The 27,484-nt window shown below is 50.8% G+C and overlaps 1 protein-coding gene across 1 annotated transcript; it reads right to left on the minus strand.

Annotated features, from left to right (window-relative positions):
* Positions 1-669: 669 nt before the first annotated feature.
* Positions 670-26,166, minus strand: hpn (hepsin). Its single transcript, XM_067975385.1, has 13 exons — positions 25,943-26,166; positions 25,714-25,820; positions 21,714-21,836; positions 20,370-20,408; positions 17,709-17,835; positions 14,473-14,595; positions 14,045-14,085; positions 13,680-13,845; positions 11,883-12,070; positions 10,776-10,871; positions 7,028-7,170; positions 6,143-6,307; positions 670-4,658 (listed from the first exon to the last, which is right to left on the minus strand). The coding sequence occupies exons 2-13, from the start codon at positions 25,727-25,729 to the stop codon at positions 4,620-4,622; spliced, it is 1,266 nt and encodes a 421-aa protein (XP_067831486.1). The 5' UTR covers positions 25,730-25,820; positions 25,943-26,166; the 3' UTR covers positions 670-4,619.
* Positions 26,167-27,484: the final 1,318 nt, after the last annotated feature.

Raw genomic sequence — 27,484 nt, forward strand, 5'->3', positions numbered from 1 at the left:
TAGACCACACTTGGAGCACTGGGCACAGTTCTGGTCTCCATATTATAAAAAGGATATAGAGACACTGGAGAAGGTGCAAAAAAGATTTACAAGGATGATACCAGAACGGAGAGGTTATAACTATCAGGAAAGACTGAACAGGCTGGGGCTCTTTTCTCTAGAAAAGAGAAGGATGAGGGGTGACCTGATCGAGGTCTTTAAAATTATGAAGGGTTTTGATAGGGTAGACGTAGAGAAGATGTTTTCACTTGTGGGGGGAGACCAGAACTAGGGGTCATAAATATAAGATAGTCACTAATAAATCCAATAGGGAATTCAGGAGAAACTTCTTTGCCCAGAGAGTGGTGAGAATGTGGAACTCACTCCCACGAGGGGAGTGGTTGAGGTGAATAGTGTAGATGGATTTAAGGGGAAGCTCGATAAACACATGAGGGAGAAAGGAATAGAAGGATATGGTGATAGGGTGAGAGGGAGTAGGGAGGGAGGAGGCTCGTGTGGAGCATAAACACCGGGATAGACCCGTTGGGCCGAATGGCCTGTTTCTGTGCTGTACATTCGATGTAATTCTGTGCAACATTAAACAAGAGATGGAGAGAGAGACAGAGAGACCCCCTTTATCAGAGAGAGCAGCAAAACACACTTGCTTCTGAAAAACACAGGACAGCGAGGATTTGTATATTAAATAATTTCTTCAATCAAATAAAAATGACAAAACAATTAAACTAATCACATCCACAAATACAATCAAATATACAGTCAATGTACAAATAATTACATGAGCTACTTGGTTAACAAACCAAGAGATAAAACACTATGTACAGTTCTCCAGTTACCATCACAACCAGTGTATACTGTGCAAAAAAATAACATGCTGAAAAAAAAATCATTGTAATCACGTGCATCAAAATAACTGGTGAATAAATATCATTCGGGCACAGAACTAACCACTGACCAGCCATCTAACACGATTATAGTTAGCGTCAAGGGACTGGGCAGGGGGACACGTCTCGTGAGTCAAAAGGAAGGTGAGGGCAAGTGGGGGAGAAGCATGCAGATAACAAGGCACCCAGAAGGTTTAACTGCACAAGTCGGACAACGGGACACCCCCCCCCAAATCCCAGACAGGAGGGAGATATTCAACCACTGCAGGCGGCGCAGTTAGGAGCCTGGAGGCCGATCCTCCCTCCCCCCACCCCCGCCCCGGAGTCAGAGGGACCGAGTTACGAGGAGAGACTTGGGGTCCCTCGACCACGAGATGAGGTGGTGACCGAGAAGGGCCCATACTAAGTGGGATCAGAATAGAGCGCTCCCATCGGGGAGCGGGGCAGGGAGATGGGATTAGCGTAGACAGCTCCAGCTGGAGAGCTGGCAGCACAGGCACGATGGGCCGAACGTCCTCCTTCCGTGCTGTGAATTCAGTGATTCTCAAACTTCTGAACACAATTAAGCATCTAGAAAGCAGAACAGTTGAGGGAGTAGAGGGCTAGCATCCAGGTAGATGTTCGAGATCCCACTGCACTATTGGAAGAGCAGGGGAGTTCTCCCCAGGCGTCCTGGCCAACATTCCCCCCTCAAGCAACAGATTAACCGGTCCTTTTGAATCTCGCTACTGTGGGGCCTTGCTGTGCACAAAATGGCGGCCACACCTGCCAACCTGTCAAGTGACCGCACGTCAAAAAGAATTTGTTGGATGTAAAACATTTTGAGATACACAAGACTTGGTTTGAAAAGGCGTGGGCCTCGGCAAACCCCACAGAACGGGGCAATGATCTGGTGAACACTGACCAAGATAACGGCTGTAGCTCCGCCTGCTCGTGCCATGTGTGTAAAGTCTCCCCCCACCAATACCCTGGGGGGCAGCATCCCCACATTATGCCTACTTAACAGTCAATTGGCTAATTTCCAGCCGGTAAATGACAATCAGGATATAACCCATGAATCAGGGCCACAGATTAAACACGCTGGTTCAGACAGCACCTCTCAATGATTTGCTTTGAAGTGCAGTCTCGTAAGTAGACAAACCGTGGGATCTTGCTGTGCACAGAATGGCCACTAACAACAGTTGAGGTGAATGGCCAGTTAGCCTCTATTTGGTTGAAGGAGTGTTGCCTCCGTTGTTGAGGTACAACTCAGAGAGGCATTAGAGTAGGGAGTGAGGGGGGAGAGTGGGATATTAAAGGGTACGGGGAGTGAGGGGAGAGTGGGATTAGACTGGGTGGGATATTAAAGGGTACGGGGAGTGAGGGGAGAGTGGGATTAGACTGGGTGGGATATTAAAGGGTACGGGGAGTGAGGGGAGAGTGGGATTAGACTGGGTGGGATATTAAAGGGTACGGGGTGTGAGGGGAGAGTGGGATTAGACTGGGTGGGATATTAAAGGGTGCGGGGTGTGAGGGGAGAGTGGGATTAGACTGGGTGGGATATTAAAGGGTACGGGGAGTGAGGGGAGAGTGGGATTAGACTGGGTGGGATATTAAAGGGTACGGGGAGTGAGGGGAGAGTGGGATTAGACTGGGTGGGATATTAAAGGGTACGGGGTGTGAGGGGAGAGTGGGATTAGACTGGGTGGCTCGTGGAGAAAAACATAGCCCAGACGACTCGATGGGCCGAACGGCCAGCTTTTTGCACTGGAACCATTGATGACTCTAGGACACCGGGGAGAACGTCCTACTCGTCTTCCGTTCGTGAGTTGGGATCAGAGGCTCACCTGATCAGGCTCGGTTTAACGCCTCATCTGGGAGACTGACTCAGATGAGGTGCGGCGCTCCCTCGGGGCTGACCCTCCGACAGCGCGGCGCTCCCTCGGGGCTGACCCTCCGACAGCGCGGCGCTCCCTCGGGGCTGACCCTCCGACAGCGCGGCGCTCCCTCGGGGCTGACCCTCCGACAGCGCGGCGCTCCCTCGGGGCTGACCCTCCGACAGCGCGGCGCTCCCTCGGGGCTGACCCTCCGACAGCGCGGCGATTCAAGTCTTGGAGCGGGGCTCGAACCCATGACTTAGAGGCCCTAGACGAGCCCAATGGAGACGTGAAACAGACGCAAGTTATAGCGAAAGGGACGGCCCTTAATAATATCGCAACTGATTCATTTCATTTTTAAGATTATATCCAGAAATACTGCAATGGAAAATAAGTTTTAAAAATCACAAAGTACATTACCCCCCTCCGCATATTATAAAAAGATCTAAAAAGGTTGAAATCTTCGAGTTTAAAATGTTTCTTTGTTTGAATCTTCGGGTTTAAATTTGAAATCAGATTAATCCCGATTGGCCAACACTCCGGAAGATGACTACAAGGTCCTGCTCGGAATTGCATTCCCCCTCACCTCGTTTAACACCAGGAACACGTCACAGCTTACAACGCTGTTCGCCTCGAAACACAAGAGCCATCGAGGGCCTAGAGATGGTTCAGAGGGACAATCGCGAGGCATACCACCATTGCCGGAGGGAAGGGGCTGAGGTTACGAGTCGATAAACTGGGGGTTTTCGGTCCTGGGGCGAAAGAGATATCACAAGGAGGGAGATCACAAAATGTACTGAACAGGACTGAGGGTGAGCCTGGTATAATTCCCTCATCACCCAGGGCAGCACAGGGTCAGGGTGTGCAGGGCAACCTTAGGGCAGTCACCAGTGGGTATTTTGTCAGAAATAGGGGGATCAACAGACTTGGCAAGTTGTCTGGGAGAGTGACCGAGACCAGGAAACTGGGCCCAAAAGTTGGATGCCAACAGTAGGCTCGGAATCTGGGAGGGAGCAAATCAAATGGGCCAAAGCAGTTGGCTTCATCCAACTCAATCCTGGGGTCAAATTGGCCCCCCTACATCCAACTCAATCCTGGGGTCAAGTGGGCCAAATTGGCCCCCTACATCCAACTCAATCCTGGGGTCAAGTGGGCCAAATTGGCCCCCTACATCCAACTCAATCCTGGGGTCAAGTGGGCCAAATTGGCCCCCTACATCCAACTCAATCCTGGGGTCAAATGGGCCTCCTTCACCCCATCTCCACCCTGGGATCTTCTCTCCGTACTGACTGACTGAAGCCATCGACTGCCCCAGTACCCATGTCACACACGGACAGTTGAATGGGTCAAGAGGAAAACCCGATTACAAATATTGGGAATATTCCCAATTCAAAAAGGCACGAGACAATCTCGCTCCATTTTTGTTAAGACCAGAAAATCCTCTTCACTGTCCGTTTCCCCCCTCCGACCCCTGATCCTGTGCCCTCTCATGAAACAATTTAAACTCAAGACTCAATCCAGCCTCCCCGCTGCTCCATTTAACTATTTTTGAAATGAGCTTCAACACGCAAATCGGGGCCAACGTCCCACAGCTTCCCATAGTTTCCCCACTAAACGGCTCAAACATTTTAACAAAAAAAATATATAATTTTAACCTCGGTGTGAGATCGACAATGTAAAACTCAACGTTTGTGCAAGGTTTCCAAAATACACTGTACTCCATCAACCCAGCTCCCAAACCTGGCTCCGAATATTAACAAAGGCAAAACTGTTGCTCATTTCACAAGTTTCACTTATATAAAAATATATTAATGAGAAACGACACCATCGCACACTCCTTGATGAGAGGTGCCCCTGTACGTCCACATCTAAAATGGCTCCTTTAACTCATCGAGTGAATCCCCTTCACTTTTTCGTACATCTGAAAATACAAGGCAATGACACACGGGTTAAACTAGCCTCTGGTTTGCAACAGCGCTGGTCCACGTTATAGATTCCTCTAATATGCACTCCCTCACTCCCACCCCCATTCCACGACACAACCTGCCTCCATATTATCTCGTCAGCTCTCCCCACATTCCTTCAAAGCTCCATCTCTAACCCGTGCTGTACCTGCCCTGGGAGTGTTTCACGGGACAGTGTAGAGGGAGCTTTACTCTGTATCTAACCCTGTACCTGCCCTGGGAGTGTTTGATGGGACAGTGTAGAGGGAGCTTTACTCTGTATCTAACCCTGTACCTGCCCTGGGAGTGTTTGATGGGACAGTGTAGAGGGAGCTTTACTCTGTATCTAACCCTGTACCTGCCCTGGGAGTGTTTGACGGGACAGTGTAGAGGGAGCTTTACTCTGTATCTAACCCTGTACCTGCCCTGGGAGTGTTTGATGGGACAGTGTAGAGGGAGCTTTACTCTGTATCTAACCCTGTACCTGCCCTGGGAGTGTTTGACGGGACAGTGTAGAGGGAGCTTTACTCTGTATCGAACCCTGTACCTGCCCTGGGAGTGTTTGACGGGACAGTGTAGAGGGAGCTTTACTCTGTATCTAACCCTGTACCTGCCCTGGGAGTGTTTGACGGGACAGTGTAGAGGGAGCTTTACTCTGTATCTAACCCTGTACCTGCCCTGGGAGTGTTTGACGGGACAGTGTAGAGGGAGCTTTACTCTGTATCTAACCCTGTACCTGCCCTGGGAGTGTTTGATGGGACAGTGTAGAGGGAGCTTTACTCTGTATCTAACCCTGTACCTGCCCTGGGAGTGTTTGATGGGACAGTGTAGAGGGAGCTTTACTCTGTATCTAACCCTGTACCTGCCCTGGGAGTGTTTGATGGGACAGTGTAGAGGGAGCTTTGCTCTGTATCTAACCCTGTACCTGACCCTGGGAGTGTTTGATGGGACAGTGTAGAGGGAGCTTTACTCTGTATCTAACCCTGTACCTGCCCTGGGAGTGTTTGACGGGACGGTGTAGAGGGAGCTTTACTCTGTATCTAACCCTGTACCTGCCCTGGGAGTGTTTGACGGGACGGTGTAGAGGGAGCTTTACTCTGTATCTAACCCTGTACCTGCCCCTGGGAGTGTTTGACGGGACGGTGTAGAGGGCGCTTTACTCTGTATCTAACCCTGTACCTGCCCTGGGAGTGTTTGACGGGACAGTGTAGAGGGAGCTTTACTCTGTATCTAACCCTGTACCTGCCCTGGGAGTGTTTGACGGGACAGTGTAGAGGGAGCTTTACTCTGTATCTAACCCTGTACCTGCCCTGGGAGTGTTTGACGGGACAGTGTAGAGGGAGCTTTACTCTGTATCTAACCCTGTACCTGCCCCTGGGAGTGTTTGATGGGACAGTGTAGAGGGAGCTTTACTCTGTATCTAACGTTGGGAGTTTGGTCCCCTCACTTTGATCAATCCTACCTGCATTGCCTTGTAAATCCACTCTTGGTACTCAGTCACTCGACAGTAGACTCCAGGTTTATTGGCCAAAGCACATCCCGTTCCCCAGCTCACTATTCCACAGAGGCGCCATCGAGTCCGATTTGAGAGATTATCCTCACAGACGAGAGGACCCCCACTGTCACCCTGACAGAGAAAGACGAGAGTTACAGCCACACACAGGGTTCGGAGGAAGAGGAAAGCAGGCCCACATTACAACAGTGACAACACATCAAAAGTACTTCTAGTATCACAGCACAGGACGAGGCCGTTCGGCCCATCGTGCTTGTGCAGGCTCTTTGAAAGAGCTAACCAATTAGTCCCACTCCATTATGTTTTTCCCCTTCGAGTATTTATCCGATTCCCCTTTTGAAAGTTATTATTGAATCTGCTTCCACCGTCCTTTCAGGCAGCGCATTCCAGATCAGAACAACTCGCTGCGTAAAAAAACATTCTCCTCATCTCCCCCTCTGGTTCTTTTGCCAATTACCTTAAATCTGTGTCCTCTGGTTACCGACCCTCCTGCCACTGGAAACAGTTTCTCCTTATTTACTCTATCAAAACCCCCTCATGATTTTGAACCCCTCGATTAAATCTCCCCTTAACCTTCTCTGCTCCAAGGAGAACAATCCCAGCTTCTCCAGTAGAATTTATTGGCTGTAAAGCGCTTTGGGACATCGAGGTGGTGAAAGGTGCTATAGAAATGAAAGTTCGTTCTTACTTTCTAGTGATCTGGTTATTCTGAGGTTTTGTGGAGATGTTGGTTAAGGTCCCACTCTGGAGACCTTTGCCCGGAGTCCAGGCAGACACTCCCACTGCTGGTACAGAGGGAGCACTGGACCGTTGGAGGGGCAGCACGGCACTCACCTGACAAGCATCAACGCCCCCTTCGCTGTAGCCAGCGCAGAACATCTTGGGCGTGATCTGGTTGTTGTAATACTCCAGCGTGTTGCAGCGAGTGTTGCTGATCACGGGCACGTTGGCTTCCTGGAGGACGTCGGATTGTTGGCCTGTAAAGAAAAACCCAAGAGAGAGATTGGTTCCGTCACACAGCCGGTCAACGGGAACAAAGAGAGGAATCTGTACTTTAAAAGCTCTCACTAGTGCCGCCATCTCCCCGGAAGACATTTATACAACACACGTCTCAAAAGCTTTTCAAACACAACGTTGTGCATTTATATAGCGCCTTTAACATAGTAAAACGTCCCGAGGGGCTTCACAGGAGCCGTAAATCAGGCAAAATCTGAGACCGAGCCACATAAGGAGATATTAGGACAGGTGACCAAAAGCTTGGTCAAAGAGGGAGGTTTTAAGGAGAGTCTTAAAAGGAGGAGAGAGAGAGGAGGAGAGGTTTAGGGAGGGAATTCCAGAGCTTAGGGCCCAGGCAGCTGAAGGCACGGCCGCCAATGGTGGAGCGATGGAAATCGGGGGATGGACAAGAGGCCGGAATTGGAGGAGCGCAGAGATCTCGGAGGGTCGTAGGGGCTGGAGGAGGTCACAGAGATAGGGAGGGGGGCGAGGGCCATGGAGGGATCTGAACACGAGGATGAGAATTTTAAAATCAAGGCGTTCCCGGACTGGGAGCCAATGTCGGTCAGTGAGCACGGGGGGGGGATGGGTGAACGGGACTTGGTGCGAGTTAGGATACGGGGGCAGCAGAGTTTTGGATGAGCTGGAGTTTACGGAGGGTGGAGGGTAGGCCAGGACAGTATTGGAATAGTTCCTACACAAGTTCAATCACTCGTAGGCTGTCCGTGGCCATTCTGCGCAGAGCAAGATCCCACTCTGGAGAATTTTGCCCATAATCCAGGCAGACACTCCCACTGACGTACCGAGGGAGCGCCGCACTGTCGGAGGGGCCGTCTTTCAGATGAGACGTTAAACCAAGGCCTCAGGTGGGTGTAAAAGATCCCACGGCCACTATTTCGAAGAGGAGCAGAGGGAGTTCTCCCCGGTGTCCTGGGCCCGATATTTATCCCTCAACCAACATCACACAGAGAAAGATGATCTGGTCATTTATCACGTTGCTGTTTGTGGGATCTTGCTGTGCGCAAATTGGCTGCTGCGTTTCCCACATTACAACAGTGAGCACACTTCAAAAACAATACTTCATTGGGAGTTAATTCTTTAAAACGTTTGGTGCACAGCAAGATCCCACAAAATGCAAGGTCGTCACTGCTGCTGCTACTGGTCATTTACACATTCGAGTGCCAACCGTGTGTAACCCGCTCACGTACCAGTCGTCAGTGCCAGTCTGGAGGGCAGAGCTGTAAAATAGTGGACTGAGCTACAGTACAAGGAAACGAGTGAATAGAGTTGAGCTCAGAGCCGTGAACCGGACAGACGCCCAACATGGAAAAACACCAGCTCCAACTTGGGGAGAGTTCCCCTGCAGGCGAAAGCGCCACACACTCGCTGCCGGAACATTCCACGGACGTCACAGAACTAAAGGGGCCAGCAAACTCCCCTGTTCAAGGTCAGCCTGACCTCATCACAACTTCCACAGATTCAGAGAAACGATCAGTCAGGCTCACTCTCCACAAAAGGAGCATTTCTTGCATCGAACGGCCGTCAGACTCTGTAGAACGCAGGCCCTCTCCCCAAATCAGGTGGTCAGTGTTTCCAGCACCAACTCTACGACACAAACACAATCTAGGCAAACACTCCAGCACCAAGGGAGTGAGACAGTGTTGGAGGATCCATCCTTTAAATGAGACTTTACACCAAGGCTCCTACTGTCTCCCTCAGGTGGACATCAGTCTATCTAACCCGTGCTGTACCGGCCCTGGGAGTGTTTGATGGGACAGTGTAGAGGGAGCTTTACTCTGTATCTAACCCTGTACCTGACCCTGGGAGTGTTTGATGGGACAGTGTAGAGGGAGCTTTACTCTGTATCTAACCCTGTACCTGCCCTGGGAGTGTTTGATGGGACAGTGTAGAGGGAGCTTTACTCAGTATCTAACCCTGTACCTGCCCTGGGAGTGTTTGATGAGACAGTGTAGAGGGAGCTTTACTCTGTATCTAACCCTGTACCTGCCCTGGGAGTGTTTGATGGGACAGTGTAGAGTGAGCTTTACTCTGTATCTAACCCTGTACCTGCCCTGGGAGTGTTTGATGGGACAGTGTAGAGGGAGCTTTACTCTGTATCTAACCCTGTACCTGACCCTGGGAGTGTTTGATGGGACAGTGTAGAGGGAGCTTTACTCTGTATCTAACCCTGTACCTGCCCTGGGAGTGTTTGATGGGACAGTGTAGAGGGAGCTTTACTCTGTATCTAACCCTGTACCTGACCCTGGGAGTGTTTGATGGGACAGTGTAGAGGGAGCTTTACTCTGTATCTAACCCTGTACCTGCCCTGGGAGTGTTTGATGGGACAGTGTAGAGGGAGCTTTACTCTGTATCTAACCCTGTACCTGACCCTGGGAGTGTTTGATGGGACAGTGTAGAGGGAGCTTTACTCTGTATCTAACCCGTGCTGTACCTGCCCTGGGAGTGTTAGACTATTCCAATGCTCTCCTGGCCGGCCTCCCATCTCACCTTCCATAAACTTGAGCTCATCCAAAACCCATCCCCCCATCACCCCTGTGCTCGTTGACGTATATGCGTTTAAATAAATTTAAAACAGAAATAGACAGTGTCCTAGAAGTAAAGGGAATTAGGGGTTACGGGGAGCGGGCAGGAAATTGGACAGGAATTTAGATTTGAGGTTAGGATCAGATCAGCCATGATCTTATTGAATGGGGGAGCAGGCTCGAGGGGCCGATTGGCCTACTCCTGCTCCTATTTCTTATGTTCTTATGCTCCTGGACTGGGAGGCACTCAACTTCTCAAACTCGTGTTCAAATCCCTCCATGGCCTCGGCCCCTCCCTATCTCTGTAACCTCCTCCAGCCCCTACGACCCTCCGAGATCTCTGCGCTCCTCCAATTCTGGCCTCTTGCGCATCCCCCGATTCCCATCGCTCCACCATTGGCGGCCGTGCCTTCAGCCGCCTGGGCCCTAAGCTCTGGAATTCCCTCCCTAAACCTCTCCGCCTCTCTCTCTCCTCCTTTAAGACGCTCCTTAAAACCTACCTCTTTGACCAAGCTTTTGGTCACCTGTCCTAATATCTCCTTATGCGGCTCGGTCTCAAATATTATCCGATTTACGCTCCCGAGAGGCGCCTCGGGGCATTTTAAAAGGCCGTATAAATACACACAGTTGTCGGATGGGGTAATGTAGAGGGAGGTTCCCTCACAGACACACAAATGATCACTGAAATTAACTCGTTCCTTGTTTGAGAAACACGTGTGGAACTGTGACTCTTAAAATTATGGCTTTTAAATGGAAAGCAAGTGCATTCTACAGCAAGACAGCCGACAACCACTCAAGTATTGCACCAGGTCATTAAAACATGGGTTTTGCAGTTGGTATTTGGTGAATCATTAACAGGAGTGAAAGCTGGAAATACACAGAGCTCAGCTCTGATCATTGCCTTCAACATATCAATACGTCAGCATACAACTGCAAAATAAACTCCGGGCCGTGCACACGCATGGGCCCCCACATCCTCTCCCCCTCAGGTCCAAATCAGACACCGACCTGGGCACCGGTTTTGGAGAACGATCCACACTCACCGTAATACTCAGTGTTTCCCCAACCAGCGACACTACACACCGTCCCATCGATCACCGGCTGCCCGATTGCCGGGAGGCACAGCGGCTGGATACAGTCTGGGAGAAAAAAAAAACGCAACGACCTCTAAGACTTTAACACAAATAAATCAATCGTGATCCGGAATGCGCTGAAAGGGCAGATTCAATAATGACTTTCAAAAGGGGAATTGGATAAATATTTGAGAAGGGAGAAAAAAAAAAGGAGCAGGGGTGGTGGTTACTAATTAGATAGTACTTTTTAAAAAGGGCCGGCACAGGCACGATAGGCCGAATGGCCTCCTTCTGCGCTGAGATTCTATGACAGCGGAGTGGAGAACAAGTCACCTGATTTTGGGGGGAGTGCCAGATGTGTCCAGGAGAAGCACAGCTGGCAGAGACCGGTGAGGCAGGAGGAGGCCATCGGAAAGGCAAGGATGTTGACCTGAATTTACTGTGGACGCCAAGGGGGATGGTACTGACAAACTCCCAGTGGTCCCCCTAATCGTCGAATGGGGTAAGCCCCCTCCCCTCGCCGCACCTCACCTGGACTGGACTGGACAGACCTGTGGCCCCAGGAAGAGAATGGGGCCTTTGGACTAGACCACAAATGCAACAACCCGCATTTTTATAGGGCCTTCAAGCATCGTAAAACGTCCCAAGGAGCTTCACAGGAGCGTAAATCAGACAAAATTTGACACCGAGCCACACAAGGAGATATTAGGACAGGTGACCAAAAGCTTGGACAAAGAGGCAGGTTTTAAGGAGCGTCTTAAAAGGAGGAGAGAGAGAGGCGGAGAGGTTTAGGGAGGGAATTCCAGAGCTTAGGGCCCAGGCAGCTGAAGGCACGGCCGCCAATGGTGGAGCGATGGAAATCGGGGGGGGATGCGCACGAGGCCAGAATTGGAGGAGCGCGGAGATCTCGGAGGGTCGTAGGGGCTGGAGGAAGGTTACAGAGATAGGGAGGGGTGGGGGCGAGGGCCACGGAGGGATTCGAACACAAGGATGAGAATTTTATCATCGAGAGGCTTTGCCGGCCCGAGAGCCGAAGTAGGTCAGCGAGCACAGGGGAGGGAGAGACGGGCACCGTACCTGAGAAGTTCAACGGAGAGCGAAGGCGCAGGACGGCGATGTCGTTGCTGTTGTCCTCAGAGTTCGGGTCACGAAAGGGCTTGTACCCAGAGTGATAGACGACCGTCTCCACCGGACTCAGCACTCCTGCCGAGGACTGGCTGATGGCGCCAGAGAACGCAGTCCATTGGCTTGCAAATCGGTTTCTCCTAAAGTTAACGTACACGGGTTAACCTCACGCCCCACGGCAGCCAACTCAGATTCCTCCATCACGCAAACCCACCCGTACATCCGTAGAAAGACTCGCATTTCTATCGGGCCTTTCACAACCTCAGGACGTCCCAAAGCGCTTCACAGCCAACAGGAGGAGGCCATTCAGCCCCTCGAGCCTGTCCCGCCATTCAATTAGATCACGGCTGATCTGTACCTCGATTCCATCCGCCTGCCTTGGTTCCGTAACTCTTATTCCCCTTGGCAAGCAGAAATCTATCAATCTCAAATTTAAAATGATTAATTGAGCTAGCATCAAACGGGAGAGAGAGTTCCACACTTCGACCACCCTTTGACTTCTCTCCTGAACGGCCAGGCTCTGATTTTAAGGTTATGTTCCCCCTTGTCCTGGACTCCCCCCACAGGCGGAAAAAGTTTCTCTCTATCTACCCTATCAACTCCTTTCAAAATCCTAAAATCCTCAATCAAATCACCCCTTAACCTTCTTTATTCCAGGGAACTCAAGTCTAGTTTATGTCATGAATGATTTTTGAAGTGTGCTCACTGTTGTAATGTAGGAAACGCGGCAACCAATTTGCGCACAGCAAGATCCCACAAACAGCAATGTGATAAATGACCCAGATCATCGTATTTCTTATATAAACGTGATGCGAGTTGAGGGATAAATACCGGCCCCAAGACACCAGGGAGAACTCTTCGAAATGGCGGCCGTGGGATCTTTTACGTCCCGCCTGAGGGGGAAAACGGGGCCCTTGGTTTAACGTCCCATCGGAAAGACGCCACCTCCGACAGTGCGGCGCTCCCTCAGTACTGACCCTCCGACAGTGCGGCGCTCCCTCAGTACTGACCCTCCGACAGTGCGGCGCTCCCTCAGTACTGACCCTCCGACAGTGCGGCGCTCCCTCAGTACTGACCCTCCGACAGTGCGGCGCTCCCTCAGTACTGACCCTCCGACAGTGCGGCGCTCCCTCAGTACTGACCCTCCGACAGTGCGGCGCTCCCTCAGTACTGACCCTCCGACAGTGCGGCGCTCCCTCAGTACTGACCCTCCGACAGTGCGGCGCTCCCTCAGTACTGACCCTCCGACAGTGCGGCGCTCCCTCAGTACTGACCCTCCGACAGTGCGGCGCTCCCTCAGTACTGACCCTCCGACAGTGCGGCGCTCCCTCAGTACTGGCACTGGGGAGCGTCGGCCTGGATTATGGGCTCAAACCCACGACCTTCCGAGACAGAGAAACTAGGTGTTTCCTGCCAAGATTTATTGGATTAACAGAAGCTCTCAATTGAACGGAGACCCTGTACAAACAAGTTCTACACGGGTCACTCACTAACATCTTGTAAGACAACATCTCTCCAACCAAGATCTCACTCACGGGCCTCTCTCCAGGACGCTGTCCCCAATGTGCTGGGGAAGAGTTCCAGTCCACCGACACCTCCCACACTGGACGGCATTTAAATTGAGGCCCAACATGGAACTGCGACCGGTCTCTGTGCCACCTGAAGCCAGAGATCAGGTGGGGCGAATTCAAGACATCCTGGGCTACACACGCCCAAACTCAAAACAGAGCTTCTGGAACAGGTACTTACTCTGGGAAGCAGTGGGCAGCAGTGACGATCCAGTCCCCGGAGATAATGGACCCCCCGCAGATCGGACTCCCATCGAAACGCAGGCTGACTTGCCACGGCCATTTGCCCAGCATGGCGTGCTGCCCGCCAACAATTCGATCACCCAGTAACTTCCGGCGTCCACAGTCTGTGACAGAGAGAGAGACACGGAGAGAGTCAGCGGCCGTGGGACCCCAACCCCCCCCGACCCCGGCAAGAGTCAGCGGCCGTGGGACCCCACCCCCCCCGACCCCGGCGAGAGTCAGCGGCCGTGGGACCCCCCTCCCACCCCCAGCGAGAGTCAGCGGCCGTATGATTGTGACATGAATTGTGTAAAGCACACTTACCTTGACACTGCATGGAAAGTACAAGGTTCGATTCACAGTCACTGGGGATTAAATAGAAAAAGAGTTAATTACTTGAATCACCATGAGCAGGCAGCTGAACCTCATCTCCTGAATCTCGATAGACCCCCATCACTTCCCCCTTCAGACAGACCTGTCCCCACCAGTACTGTACCCCAGTGTTATACAGTGACAGACCTGTCCCCACCAGTACTGTACCCCAGTGTTATACAGTGACAGACCTGTACCCCCCAGTACTGTACCCCAGTGTTATACAGTGACAGACCTGTCCCCACCGGTACTGTACCCCAGTGTTATACAGTGACAGACCTGTCCCCACCAGTACTGTACCCCAGTGTTATACAGGGACAGACCTGTACCCCAGTGATGAGAATGCTTGATATAATAATGTTTATTCCTTCTGTCCTTACCAGGGAAACAGGGCGTCCGGAACCATCTTCGCAGATGAAAGCAGAAGCTGGTCGACACAGTAATACTGGACTGTCCCATTCGATCCGGTGCCTTCAAAGGGACTGACGAACGAGCTGATCATCCTGGAAATACAAACAGGTTTAAGATGAATAAATAACATTATTGAGCCCAAGTTGTTACAACTGTTGGAGGAGCAGAGAGAGACGGTCAGTATCTCCATCGACCTGCAGGTTCCAGCAAGATTGATACAGTCTGGGAGAAAAGGTGATTCAAATCACCCAGGCAACTCCGTTAAAGAGAAACAGAAACACACATTTCCCGACTGTTCACAGGTCCTGAGTCACAACTGATGAGAAGGGACCGCCCTCGACTCTCAGCCGATCTCAACCTGGCACACTACAATCAGGTCTCACTGACCCCCGGGTCAGAGAGAGGGGGAAATCAACCAGGGTTCCTGCTCCTGATCACTGTCCAGTGACCCCTGGGTTAGAGAGTGGGGAAATCAGCCAGGGTTCCTGCTCCTGATCACTGTCCAGTGACCCCTGGGTTAGAGAGAGGGGGAAATCAGCCAGGGTTCCTGCTCCTGATCACTGTCCAGTGACCCCCTGGGTTAGAGAGGGGGGAAATCAGCCAGGGTTCCTGCTCCTGATCACTGTCCAGTGACCCCCTGGGTTAGAGAGAGGGGAAATCAGCCAGGGTTCCTGCTCCCGATCACTGTCCAGTGACCCCCTGGGTTAGAGAGAGGGGAAATCAGCCAGGGTTCCTGCTCCTGATCACTGTCCAGTGACCCCCTGGGTTAGAGAGGGGGGAAATCAGCCAGGGTTCCTGCTCCTGATCACTGTCCAGCAACCCCTGGGTTAAACATGGAAACATAGAAAATAGGAGCAAGAGTAGGCCATTCGGCCCTTCGGGCCTGCTCCACCATTCAAAATGATCATGGCTGATTGTCTAACTCAGTACCCTGTTCCCGCTTTTTCCCCATATCCCTTGATCCCTTTAGCATTAAGAAATATATCCATCTCCTTCTTGAATACATCTAATGACTTGGCCTCCACAGCCTTCTGTGGTAGAGAATTCCACAGGTTCACCACCCTCTGAGTGAAGAAATTTCTCCTCATCTCAGTCCTAAATGGCAGACCCCGTATCCTGAGACTGTGACCCCTGGTTCTGGACTCCCCAGCCATCGGGAATGTCCTCCCTGCATCTAGTCTGTCGAGTCCTGTTAGAATTTTATGTTTCGATGAGATCACCTCTCATTCTTCTAAACTCGAGTGAATATAGGCCTAGTCGACCCAATCTCTCCTCATACGTCAGTCCTGCCATCCCAGGAATCAGTCTGGTAAACCTTCGTTGCACTCCCTCTATGGCAAGGACATCCTTCCTCAGATAAGGAGACCAAAACTGCACACAATACTCCAGATGTGGTCTCACCAAGGCCCTGTATAACTGCAGTAAGACATCCCTGTACTCAAATCCTCTTGCAATGAAGGCCAACATACCATTCGCCTTCCTAACTGCTTGCTGCACCTGAATGCTCACTTTCAGTGACTGGTGTACAAGGACACCCAGGTCTCGTTGCACCTCCCCTTTTCCCAATCTATCACCATTAGATAATAATCTGTCTTTCTGTTTTTACAACCAAAGTGGATAACCTCACATTTATCCACGTTATACTGCATCTGCCATGTTCTTGCCCACTCACCCAACTTGTCTAAATCACATTGGAGCCTCTTTGCATCCTCCTCACAGCTCACATTCCACCCCAGCTTTGTGTCGCCTGCAAACTTGGAAATGTTACATTTAGTTCCCTCATCCAAATCATTGTGAATAGCTGGGGCCCAAGCACTGATCCCTGCGGTACCCCACTAGTCACTGCCTGCCACCCGGAAAAAGACCCGTTTATTCCTACTCTCTGTTTCCTGTCTGTCAACCAATTCTCAATCCATGCCAGTATATTCCCCTCAATCCCATGTGCTTTAATTTTGCACACTAACCTCCTGTGTGGGACCTTATCAAAAGCCTTCTGAAAATCCAAATACACCACATCCACTGGTTCTCCCCTATCTATTCTACTAGTTACATCCTCAAAAAACTCCAGTAGATTTGTTAAGCATGATTTCCCTTTCATAAACCCATGCTGACTTTGTCCAATCCCATTAATGCCCTCCAAGTGTTCTGTTATCACATCCTTTAAAATAGACTCTAGCATTTTCCCCACTACTGATGTTAGGCTAACTGGTCTGTAATTCCCTGTTTTTTCTCTTCCTCCTTTTTTAAATAGTGGGGTTACATTTGCCACCCTCCAATCTGTAGGAACTGTTCCAGAGTCTATAGAATTTTGGAAGATGATCACCAATGCATCCACTATTTCCAGGGCCACTTCCTTTCGTACTCTGGGATGTAGATTATCAGGCCCTGGGGATTTGTCAGCCTTTAGCCCCATTAATTTCCCTAGCACTATTTTTTTTACTAATACTGATTTCCTTCAGTTCCTCCCTCTCACTAGACCCTTGGTTCCCTAACATTTCTGGCAGGTTATTTGTGCCCTCCTTTGTGAAGACAGAGCCAAAGTATGTGTTTAATTGTTCTGCCATTTCTTTGTTCCCCATTATAATTTCCCCCATTTCTGACTGCAAGGGACCTACATTTGTCTTCACTAATCTTAGAGAGGGGAAATCAGCCAGGGTTCCTTCTCCTGATCACTGTCCAGTGACCCCTGGGTTAGAGAGAGGGGGAAATCAGCCAGGGTTCCTGCTCCCGATCACTGTCCAGTGACCCCTGGATTAGAGAGTGGGAATCATTAGGACAGGTCACCAAAAACTTGGTTAAAGAGGTAGGTTTTAAGGAGCGTCTTAATGGAGGAGAGAGAAGCGGAGAGGTTTAGGGAGGGAATTCCAGAGCTTAGGGCCCAGGCAGCTGAAGGCACGGCCGCCAATGGGGGAGCGATGGGAATCGGGGGATGGACAAGAGGCCAGAATCGGAGGAGCGCAGAGATCTGGGAGGGTTGTAGGGCTGGCGGAGGTTACAGAGATAGGGAGGGGGGGGGCGAGGAGGCCATGGAGGGATTTGAACACAAGGATGAGAATTTTTAAATCGAGGTGTTGCTGGACCAGGAGCCAATGTAGGTCAGCGAGCACAGGGGGGTGATGGGTGAACGGGACTTGGTGCGAGTGAGGATATGGGGTGGGGGGAGGGGGGACAGCAGATAACAGCTCATCGATTCGCGGAGACTCACCTAACGAAGCCCATCTGTTGGCAGCTGAGATGAGCCAGCTCTTCGTTACTCGAGGAGGAACAAACAAGTCTCCAGGTTTGTGACTCGGGGTCGTAGACAGACAGACGGGAATCAGCATTTACCTGAACTTCAAATCAAGAACAAATGCTCATTACTCAGCGGCCCCTCTCAATCACTCGGTGTCTACGCACTTTACAGGCTGAAGAGTCAGAATCTACAGCGTAGAAACAGGCCATTCGGCCCATCTGGTCTATCCCGGTGTTTATGCTCCACTCGAGCCTCCTCCCTCCCTACTCCCTCTCACCCTATCACCATATCCTTCTATTCCTTTCTCCCTCATGTGTTTATCCAGCTTCCCCTTAAATCCATCTACACTATTCACCTCAACTACTCCTTGTGGGAGCGAGTTCCACATTCTCAATATAACGGACAGTTACAGCTTTCTATCCCCACGTGGCTGACGGCGTTCGTCCCCGCCCCAGTCTCTTCGCCAAGAGTTTGAGAAATTTACATATCTGAGGCTCACTCCTTAAAATAGAACTTTTTAAAACTGGGAGACGGAGTGCGGCGATTTGGGTTCAGTGATAGGAGCCCAAAGCTGTGTCCACATCGCCTTACTGCCAAAACGTGTCGAAATCAGTGTTGCAATATGAGAAAGAGATTTAAATCAGTCAACAACCAACATTGGGGCACTACATAGAACGTACAGCACAGAAACGGGCCATTCGGCCCAACTGGTCTATCCCGGTGTTTATGCTCCACACGAGCCTCCTCCCTCCCTGCTTCATCTCACCCTATCACCATATCCTTCTATTCCTTTCTCCCTCATGTGTTTATCCAGCTTCCCCTTAAATCCATCTACACTATTCACCTCAACCACTCCTTGTGGGAGTGAATTCCACATTCTCACCACTCTCTGGGTGAAGAAGTTTCTCCTGAATTCCCTATTGGATTTATTAGTGACTATCTTATATTTATGGCCCCCTAGTTCTGGTCTCCCCCACAAGTGGAAACATCTTCTCTACGTCTACCCTATCAAACCCCTTCATAATTTTAAAGGCCTCAATCAGGTCACCCCTCAGTCTTCTCTTTTCTGGAGAAAAGACTGAACAGGCTGGGACTGAGTTATAAACTCTCAGTTCTGGAGTCATACTTGTGAATCTTTTTTGCACCTTCTCCAGTGCCTCTATATCCTTTTTGTAATATGGAGACCAGAACTGTGCACAGTGCTCCAAGTGCAGTCTAACCAAGGTATATGGAGACCAGAACTGTGCACAGTGCTCCAAGTGCGGGCTAACCAAGGTATATGGAGACCAGAACTGTGCACAGTGCTCCAAGTGCGGGCTAACCAAGGTATATGGAGACCAGAACTGTGCACAGTGCTCCAAGTGTGGGCTAACCAAGGTATATGGAGACCAGAACTGTGCACAGTGCTCCAAGTGTGGTCTAACCAAGGTATATGGAGACCAGAACGGTGCACAGTGCTCCAAGTGTGGTCTAACCAAGGTATATGGAGACCAGAACTGTACACAGTGCTCCAGGTGTGGTCTAACCAAGGTATATGGAGACCAGAACTGTGCACAGTGCTCCAAGTGTGGTCTAACCAAGGTATATGGAGACCAGAACTGTGCACAGTGCTCCAAGTGTGGTCTAACCAAGGTATATGGAGACCAGAACTGTGCACAGTGCTCCAAGTGTGGTCTAACCAAGGTATATGGAGACCAGAACTGTACACAGTGCTCCAAGTGTGGTCTAACCAAGGTATATGGAGACCAGAACTGTACACAGTGCTCCAAGTGTGGTCTAACCAAGGTATATGGAGACCAGAACTGTGCACAGTGCTCCAAGTGTGGTCTAACCGAGGTATATGGAGACCAGAACTGTGCACAGTGCTCCAAGTGCGGGCTAACCAAGGTATATGGAGACCAGAACTGTGCACAGTGCTCCAAGTGCGGGCTAACCAAGGTATATGGAGACCAGAACTGTGCACAGTGCTCCAAGTGTGGGCTAACCAAGGTATATGGAGACCAGAACTGTGCACAGTGCTCCAAGTGTGGTCTAACCAAGGTATATGGAGACCAGAACGGTGCACAGTGCTCCAAGTGTGGTCTAACCAAGGTATATGGAGACCAGAACTGTACACAGTGCTCCAGGTGTGGTCTAACCAAGGTATATGGAGACCAGAACTGTGCACAGTGCTCCAAGTGTGGTCTAACCAAGGTATATGGAGACCAGAACTGTGCACAGTGCTCCAAGTGTGGTCTAACCAAGGTATATGGAGACCAGAACTGTGCACAGTGCTCCAAGTGTGGTCTAACCAAGGTATATGGAGACCAGAACTGTACACAGTGCTCCAAGTGTGGTCTAACCAAGGTATATGGAGACCAGAACTGTACACAGTGCTCCAAGTGTGGTCTAACCAAGGTATATGGAGACCAGAACTGTGCACAGTGCTCCAAGTGTGGTCTAACCGAGGTATATGGAGACCAGAACTGTGCACAGTGCTCCAAGTGTGGTCTAACCGAGGTATATGGAGACCAGAACTGTACACAGTGCTCCAAGTGTGGTCTAACCGAGGTATATGGAGACCAGAACTGTGCACAGTGCTCCAAGTGTGGTCTAACTCTAGCACTGTCCATCTCAAGCACCTGGAAAACTTACCACTGTAGAGGTCTGTTTCAGCCCTCTTCACATAGGTCACTGAAAGAGAGAGAAACATGGCGACTTACGAGCAAATTCTACAAGAGATCAGCCACTCCCCATTCCATCATCGCTAGAAGTTCCTGCTATTGCTTCAGGCGTCACACACACTAATCCAGGCCCACACTCCCAATGCCAGTACTGAGGGAGTGTTGCTCTGTCAGAGGTGCAGTCTTTCAGAGGAGATATTAAACCCACGCCCCCGTCTGCCCACTCAGGGGGACGTGAAAGATTCCACAGCCACTATTTCAAAGGAGGCAAGAGCTTATTAATCTCTAACCAGTCAGTGTTTCATTATTTTAAACCCCCGTCCACCACCCTAAACATTCACTCCCTTCACCACCGGCGCACAGTGGCTGCAGTGTGTACCATCCACAGGATGCACTGCAGCAACTCGCCAAGGCTTCTTCGACAGCACCTCCCAAACCCGCGACCTCTACCACCTAGAAGGACAAGGGCAGCAGGCACATGGGAACAACACCACCTGCACGTTCCCCTCCAAGTCACACACCATCCCGACTTGGAAATATATCGGCCGTTCCTTCATCGTCGCTGGGTCAAAATCCTGGAACTCCCTTCCTAACAGCACTGTGGGAGAACCGTCACCACACGGACTGCAGCGGTTCAAGAAGGCGGCTCACCACCACCTTCTCAAGGGGCAATTAGGGGTGGGCAATAAATGCCGGCCTCGCCAGCGACGCCCACATCCCCTGAATGAATTGAAAGGAAACTTCTCATCCAAAACTCTGCTGCCCCCCCGTATCCTAACTCGCACCAGGCCCCATTCACCCATCACACCCCCTGTGCTCGCTGACCTACATTGGCTCCCGGAATGCCTCGATTTTAAAATCCTCATATTCAAATCCCTCCATGACCTCATCCCCCTCTCTATCTCTGTAACCTCCTCCAACCCTCCGAGATCTCTGCGCTCCTCCAATTCTGGCCTCTTGCACATCCCCCGATTTCCATCGCTCTACCATTGGCGGCCGTGCCTTCAGCTGCCTGGGCCCTAAGCTCTGGAATTCCCTCCCTAAACCTCTCCGCCTCTCTCTCTCCTCCTTTAAGACGCTCCTTAAAACCTCCCTCTTTGACCGAGCTTTTGGTCACCTGTCCTAATATCTCCTTATGTGGCTCGGGGTCTGTTTCTGTCTGATTTACGCTCCCGTGAAGCTCCTTGGGACGTTTTACTACGTTAAAGGTGATATATAAATGCAGGTTTGTTTGTTGTAAGCATGGACATACTTCCTCGTCCAAGCTCTCCTCCGTCTCCACCATAAAACAACCAAAATCAGTCCTAATCCTTACCGACAGCCCAGACTGTAACAGCTGCAGCAGCCAACAGGAAGACTATTGCTATGGAAACAGCAATGATTTTCCCTGCTGACGTACAAGGTGATGAACTCTCATCGTGTCCAGTTTTAAGTCCAGCTGAAAAAAACAAGAGGTTAAGTATTAACTTTGGCACAGACAGAGTTACACTACAATCCCCCCAATTATAGATCTTAAAAGCACAGGGGCCCATTCGGCCCATCGCCCACAGTGCTGGTTCTCCGAAACAACAGTCTCCTCCTCCCCCAGTCACGCGGAGAGACGGGAGAAGCTGGGATTGTTCTCCTCGGAGCAGAGAAGGTTAAGGGGAGATTTAATCGAGGGGTTCAAAATCATGAGGGGGTTTTGATCGAGTAAATAAGGAGAAACTGTTTCCAGTGGCAGGAGGGTCGGTAACCAGAGGACACAGATTTAAGGTAATTGGCAAAAGAACCAGAGGGGGAGATGAGGAGAATGTTTTTTACGCAGCGAGTTGTTCTGATCTGGAATGCGCTGCCTGAAAGGGCGGTGGAAGCAGATTCAATAATAACTTTCAAAGGGGGAATCGGATAAATACTTGAAGGGGGAAAATTTGCAGGGGCTCTGGGGAAAGAGCAGTGGGGGGAGTGGGACTAATTGGATAGATCTTTCAAAGAGCCAGCACAGGCATGATAGGCCGAATGGCCACACAGACAGTTGTATCGGTCCCAAGTTCGAGAGGGGGAAGAGTGGTCTGCGTCTAATGTTAATGGGACACCAAGACTTCAGACTGAGGTTGTTGTATAAATGAGCAACCTTTGGCCGACTGGCTTCAGTGGGCAGTTTACACTCACGACTGATGTAATGTGGTTACTCTCAGTTAACCAGTACAGTACAAACATCACTGGGCCACTAATCCCTGCTCACTACTTCACATCTCTCTCTCTCTCTCTCTCTTTAACCCCATAATCCCAGGCTGACCCTCCCAGCCCCAGTACTGAGGGAGCGCCGCACTGTCGGAGGGTCAGTACTGAGGGAGCGCCGCACTGTCGGAGGGTCAGTACTGAGGGAGCGCCGCACTGTCGGAGGGTCAGTACTGAGGGAGCGCCGCACTGTCGGAGGGTCAGTACTGAGGGAGCGCCGCACTGTCGGAGGGTCAGTACTGAGGGAGCGCCGCACTGTCGGAGGGTCAGTACTGAGGGAGCGCCGCACTGTCGGAGGGTCAGTACTGAGGGAGCGCCGCACTGTCGGAGGGTCAGTACTGAGGGAGCGCCGCACTGTCGGAGGGTCAGTACTGAGGGAGCGCCGCACTGTCGGAGGGTCAGTACTGAGGGAGCGCCGCACTGTCGGAGGGTCAGTACTGAGGGAGCGCCGCACTGTCGGAGGGTCAGTACTGAGGGAGCGCCGCACTGTCGGAGGGTCAGTACTGAGGGAGCGCCGCACTGTCGGAGGGTCAGTACTGAGGGAGCGCCGCACTGTCGGAGGGTCAGTACTGAGGGAGCGCCGCACTGTCGGAGGGTCAGTACTGAGGGAGCGCCGCACTGTCGGAGGGTCAGTACTGAGGGAGCGCCGCACTGTCGGAGGGTCAGTACTGAGGGAGCGCCGCACTGTCGGAGGGTCAGTACTGAGGGAGCGCCGCACTGTCGGAGGGTCAGTACTGAGGGAGCGCCGCACTGTCGGAGGGTCAGTACTGAGGGAGCGCCGCACTGTCGGAGGGTCAGTACTGAGGGAGCGCCGCACTGTCGGAGGGTCAGTACTGAGGGAGCGCCGCACTGTCGGAGGTGCCGTCTTTCGGATCAGACGTTAAACCGAGGCTCCGTCTGCCCTCTCAGGTGGATGCAAAAGATCCCACGGCCACTATTTTGAACAAGAGAAGGGGGGAGTTCTCCCCGGTGTCCTGGGGCCGATATTTAATCCCTCAGCCAACATCACTAAAAAAAAATCATCTGGTCATTTATCACAGTGCTGTTTGTGGGATCTTGCTGTGCGCAAATCGGCAGCTGCGTTTCCTACATTACAACAGTGAGCACACTTCAGAAAATTAATTACTTAGTGAAATTCCAGGACATCCTGAACTGGGAAGATGTTTTATAAAAACGCATGTTTTCCCCTCTCCTCACCTCCCCGAGGCAGCCAATTTGCGCACAGCAAGATCCCATAAATCGGCAACGACTAGATGCCACAGGATTTTTACATCCACCCGAGGGGGCCTCGGCTCAACGCCTCACCCGAAAGTCGGCACCTCCGACAGTGTAAATCGGCTGCCGTGTTTCTTATGTTATAACAGCGACCACACTTAAAACAAAAAGTGCTCTTCGTTGGCTGGAAAGCAGTTTGGGACGTCCTGAAATACAGCGAAGGAATCCAAGTTCCTTCTATTCCCCTCCCCCTCGCAGTCAGTTTGTGACGCAGGCGAGTTTCACGTTAAGCAAGGAGGGGGGAGTTGTTGAGATATTGATACCAAAGCCTGCAGATACCACAGAGGGAGCACTGTTCCAGACTGTAAACTACCTGACCTACAATTAACATCCACTCCATTCACTTCCCCCTCGTCCCCGACTCGCGGCAAAGGAGGTTATGTGCTTTTCCCCAAAGCCATCTCCAGTAGGAGGGAGCATCAGCGCACTCGAGCTTGTAAACAAGTCCCATTCGGATAGTACGTCACCCGCTGCATTTAATCACCGGAGACATCGGAACGGAGCTGGGAGGCGTCCGAGACAGTGCGTTCCCCACCTGGAGAGACCGCGTCCAGTTCTGGGCACCGCACCTCAGGAAGGATATACCGGCCTTGGAGGGGGTGCAGCCCAGATTCACCAGAATGATACTGGGGCTAAAAGGGTTAAATTCCGAGGACAGGTTGCACAGACTGGGCTTGTATTCCCTCGAGTGTAGAAGATTGAGGGGTGATCTAATCGAGGGGTTTGAGATGATTAAAGGATTCGATAGGGTCGATAGAGAGAAACTATTTCCTCTGGTGGGGGGAGTCCAGAACAAGGGGGCAGAACCTTAAAATTAGAGCCAGGCCGTTCAGGGGTGATGTCGGGAAGCACTTCCTCACACAAAGGGGAGTGGGAATCTGGAACTCTCTCCCCCCAAAAACCTGTTGAGGCCGGGGGTCAATTGGAAATTTCAAAACTGAGATCGATGGATTTTTGTTGGGTGAGGGGATTAAGGGTTACAGAACCAAGGCGGGTAGAGGGAGTTAAAATACAGATCAGTTGCGATCTGATTGAACGACAGAACAGGCTCGAGGGGCTGAATGGTCCCTCTCTGTATTACAGTGGACACAAATCAGTGTTTGTGAAGGGGGGGGAAAGAGAGGCTGAAGGTTTTGGATGGAGATCTCAGTGCCCAAAGTTTTAAGCTGTACTTTCTCCACTCAGGTGGCATCTGTGATTCAGTGGGGTAGCATTCCCCCCTCACCTGCGAGTCAGAAGGTCGTGGGCTCGAGCCCCCACAATCCAGGCCGACACTCCCCCGGTGCCAGTACTGAGGGAGCGCTGCACTGTCGGAGGTGCCATCTTTCGGATGAGACGTTAAACCGAGACCCCCCCGTCTGCCCCTCTCAGGTGGGATGTAAAAGATCCCACGGCCACTATTTCGAAGAAGAGCAGGGGGGAGTTCTCCCCGGTGTCCTGGGGCCGATATTTATCCCTCAACCAACATCACTGGTCATTTATCACATTGCTGTTTGTGGGATCTTGCTGTGTGCAAATTGGCTGCTGCATTTCCTACATTACAACAGTGAGCACACTTGTAAAAGTATTGGCTGTAAAGCGCTTTGGGACATCCTGAGGTGGTCAAAGACACTGTATAAATGGGAGTTCTCTCTTTTTGAGATCTGATTTTCACTTTCTTTACAATTTTTTTCCCCCTCCCTTTGAAAAATGTACCAGAGTAGGAGAGATCCGCATCCTTTGAATGGATTCAGGGATTCTCTAACACCCTCCTGCCTCACAATCCCTTGTTTCCACCATCAACAACAGATCCCTGTGTGCTCTCCCCTGCCTATACTCACCCTCCGGCTCTCCCATGTCCTCTGAGCTCCAACGAGTTCAAAAAAAAACAATGGTGATTGGGTTTATTCCAAAGTCGGGTCTCAAACGAAACGAAACAGGTAAGGCTCTGTTTACAAAAAGAGAAGAGTTAAAACTTCCAGGAAACAAACTTTTGTTGTTAGTTTGACCAAAAAAAAAAGTTAGCAACTTAGAAAACTCCAGGGAACAAAGAAAGTTTAATTTGCTCACCTCTCTCACGCTGACTTTTTCCCCCAGTAAGTTAATATCCAATCTAACCAGACTGAAATCCCTGAAGCTCCAGGTACTTCGAACTATCTCAGAACTAATCAAAAGTTTCTGAAAAGTTTCCGCAGTGGAGCTCTCCTGAATATGACTCACAGCCAGTTTCACTGAAACTGTCCCCACGATTAAAAAAAACACAGCCTCGCCCCAAAACAAAACCCCCACCTCACCTGCTCCTTTCTGCCTGTTAACTAGAAGTTTCAGAGTAACTCAGTGACGCTTGTTAAATTGCCCTCCCTCAACCTCGGATGTCTTAATTTAAAGGAGCAGGTACCCTTTCACCGTAAGAACTTTGTTTGTGGGTTGAGTCGAACAGACTGTTCCCCTTTAACAATTGGTTATTAAACCGAGAGGGGAAAAGTTTTTTTCCCCCAATGGAGTGGGATAAATTTGTTTGGTTCATTCGACAGAGGCACAGTTAAGAGTCAGACAACTGGGCTGCTGTTCTCTTAATGGTTTATAAAGTAGGTGATTATCTATTGAAGCAGAGAGTGTATTGTGAACCTAGTGGGAGTTTGAGAATTTGGTGTGTGAGAGAGAGAGAGAGAGGGGAACTCTGTTAAAGTATTGGATAAATTGAAATTAAAATTCAGTTTAACATTTAACTCAGAACTTTAAGAGAATTTGCAAGTTAGTTAACGGTTAACAGAAACTGCAAGTCAGTGGTGATTAACAGTTAGTCAGATGGAGGTGATTGCCTGATTAGTTACTGGGAGTTGTAATTACTGTCCTTTGAAAAGGTGTCTGAAGTAGGTGGTTATCTGTAGAATCACAGAGTGGGTTGGGAACTTGAGAATTTTGTGCATTATGTTTTGAGGGGGTTGAGCAGGAGCTCTGAGAGACCTGGACTAAAAGGGGAGGTTAATTAAATTAATAATTGAATAAAGGGATTTAAGGAGGGGGAGAGGGGGGGGAAGAAAAGTCTCTAAATATAACAGATGGGCAGCTGAGGCCCATTACCTGCAATTCCTGCCCCATCTGGGAACTTCAGGATGCTTCATGTCTCCTGGAGGGTCTCGTCTGCAGGAAATGTTGCTCGAGCTCAAGCTGAGGGCGCCTGAGCTCGAGGGGCCGCCTTGGGTCACTGCAGAGCTTCGGGGAGGCTGACTGTTTCCTGGGTCGTCTGTTCCAGGAGGTGACGACCCCGTAGCCACAGGGAGTTCAGGATAGCAAGTGGGTGACCGTCCGACAGGGTAGGAAGAGGCAGGCAGTGCGGGAATCCTCTGGGCGTGTGATACGCTCAAACCGGTATCAGCATCGAATACCAGTGAGGGTGAGGACGCCTCGAAGGAGTGCAGTCCTGAGCATGGCACCACGGGGCAAAGGATTGCACAGGGGGGCACAGTGAAGTGTAGAAATGCAGTAGTCACAGGGGATTCGATAGTCAAGGGGGGCACACAGGCGTTATTGTGACTGACACGAGTCCTGCAGGATGTGTTGCCTTCCTGGTGCCAGCGTAAAGGATATCACTGCGAGGGTGCGGAACAT

Source organism: Heptranchias perlo, chromosome 42, assembly GCF_035084215.1.
Source record: "Heptranchias perlo isolate sHepPer1 chromosome 42, sHepPer1.hap1, whole genome shotgun sequence".
NCBI lineage: Eukaryota > Metazoa > Chordata > Chondrichthyes > Hexanchiformes > Hexanchidae > Heptranchias > Heptranchias perlo.

Excerpts from the sequence above, each read along its gene's own strand:
- hpn (XM_067975385.1), bottom strand. Across the intron at positions 14,596-17,708 it reads CAACAGATGGGCTTCGTTAG|GATGATCAGCTCGTTCGTCA; the intron begins GTGAGTCTCCGC and ends TTGTATTTCCAG. Across the intron at positions 10,872-11,882 it reads CTCTCCGTTGAACTTCTCAG|ACTGTATCCAGCCGCTGTGC; the intron begins GTACGGTGCCCG and ends TTTTTCTCCCAG.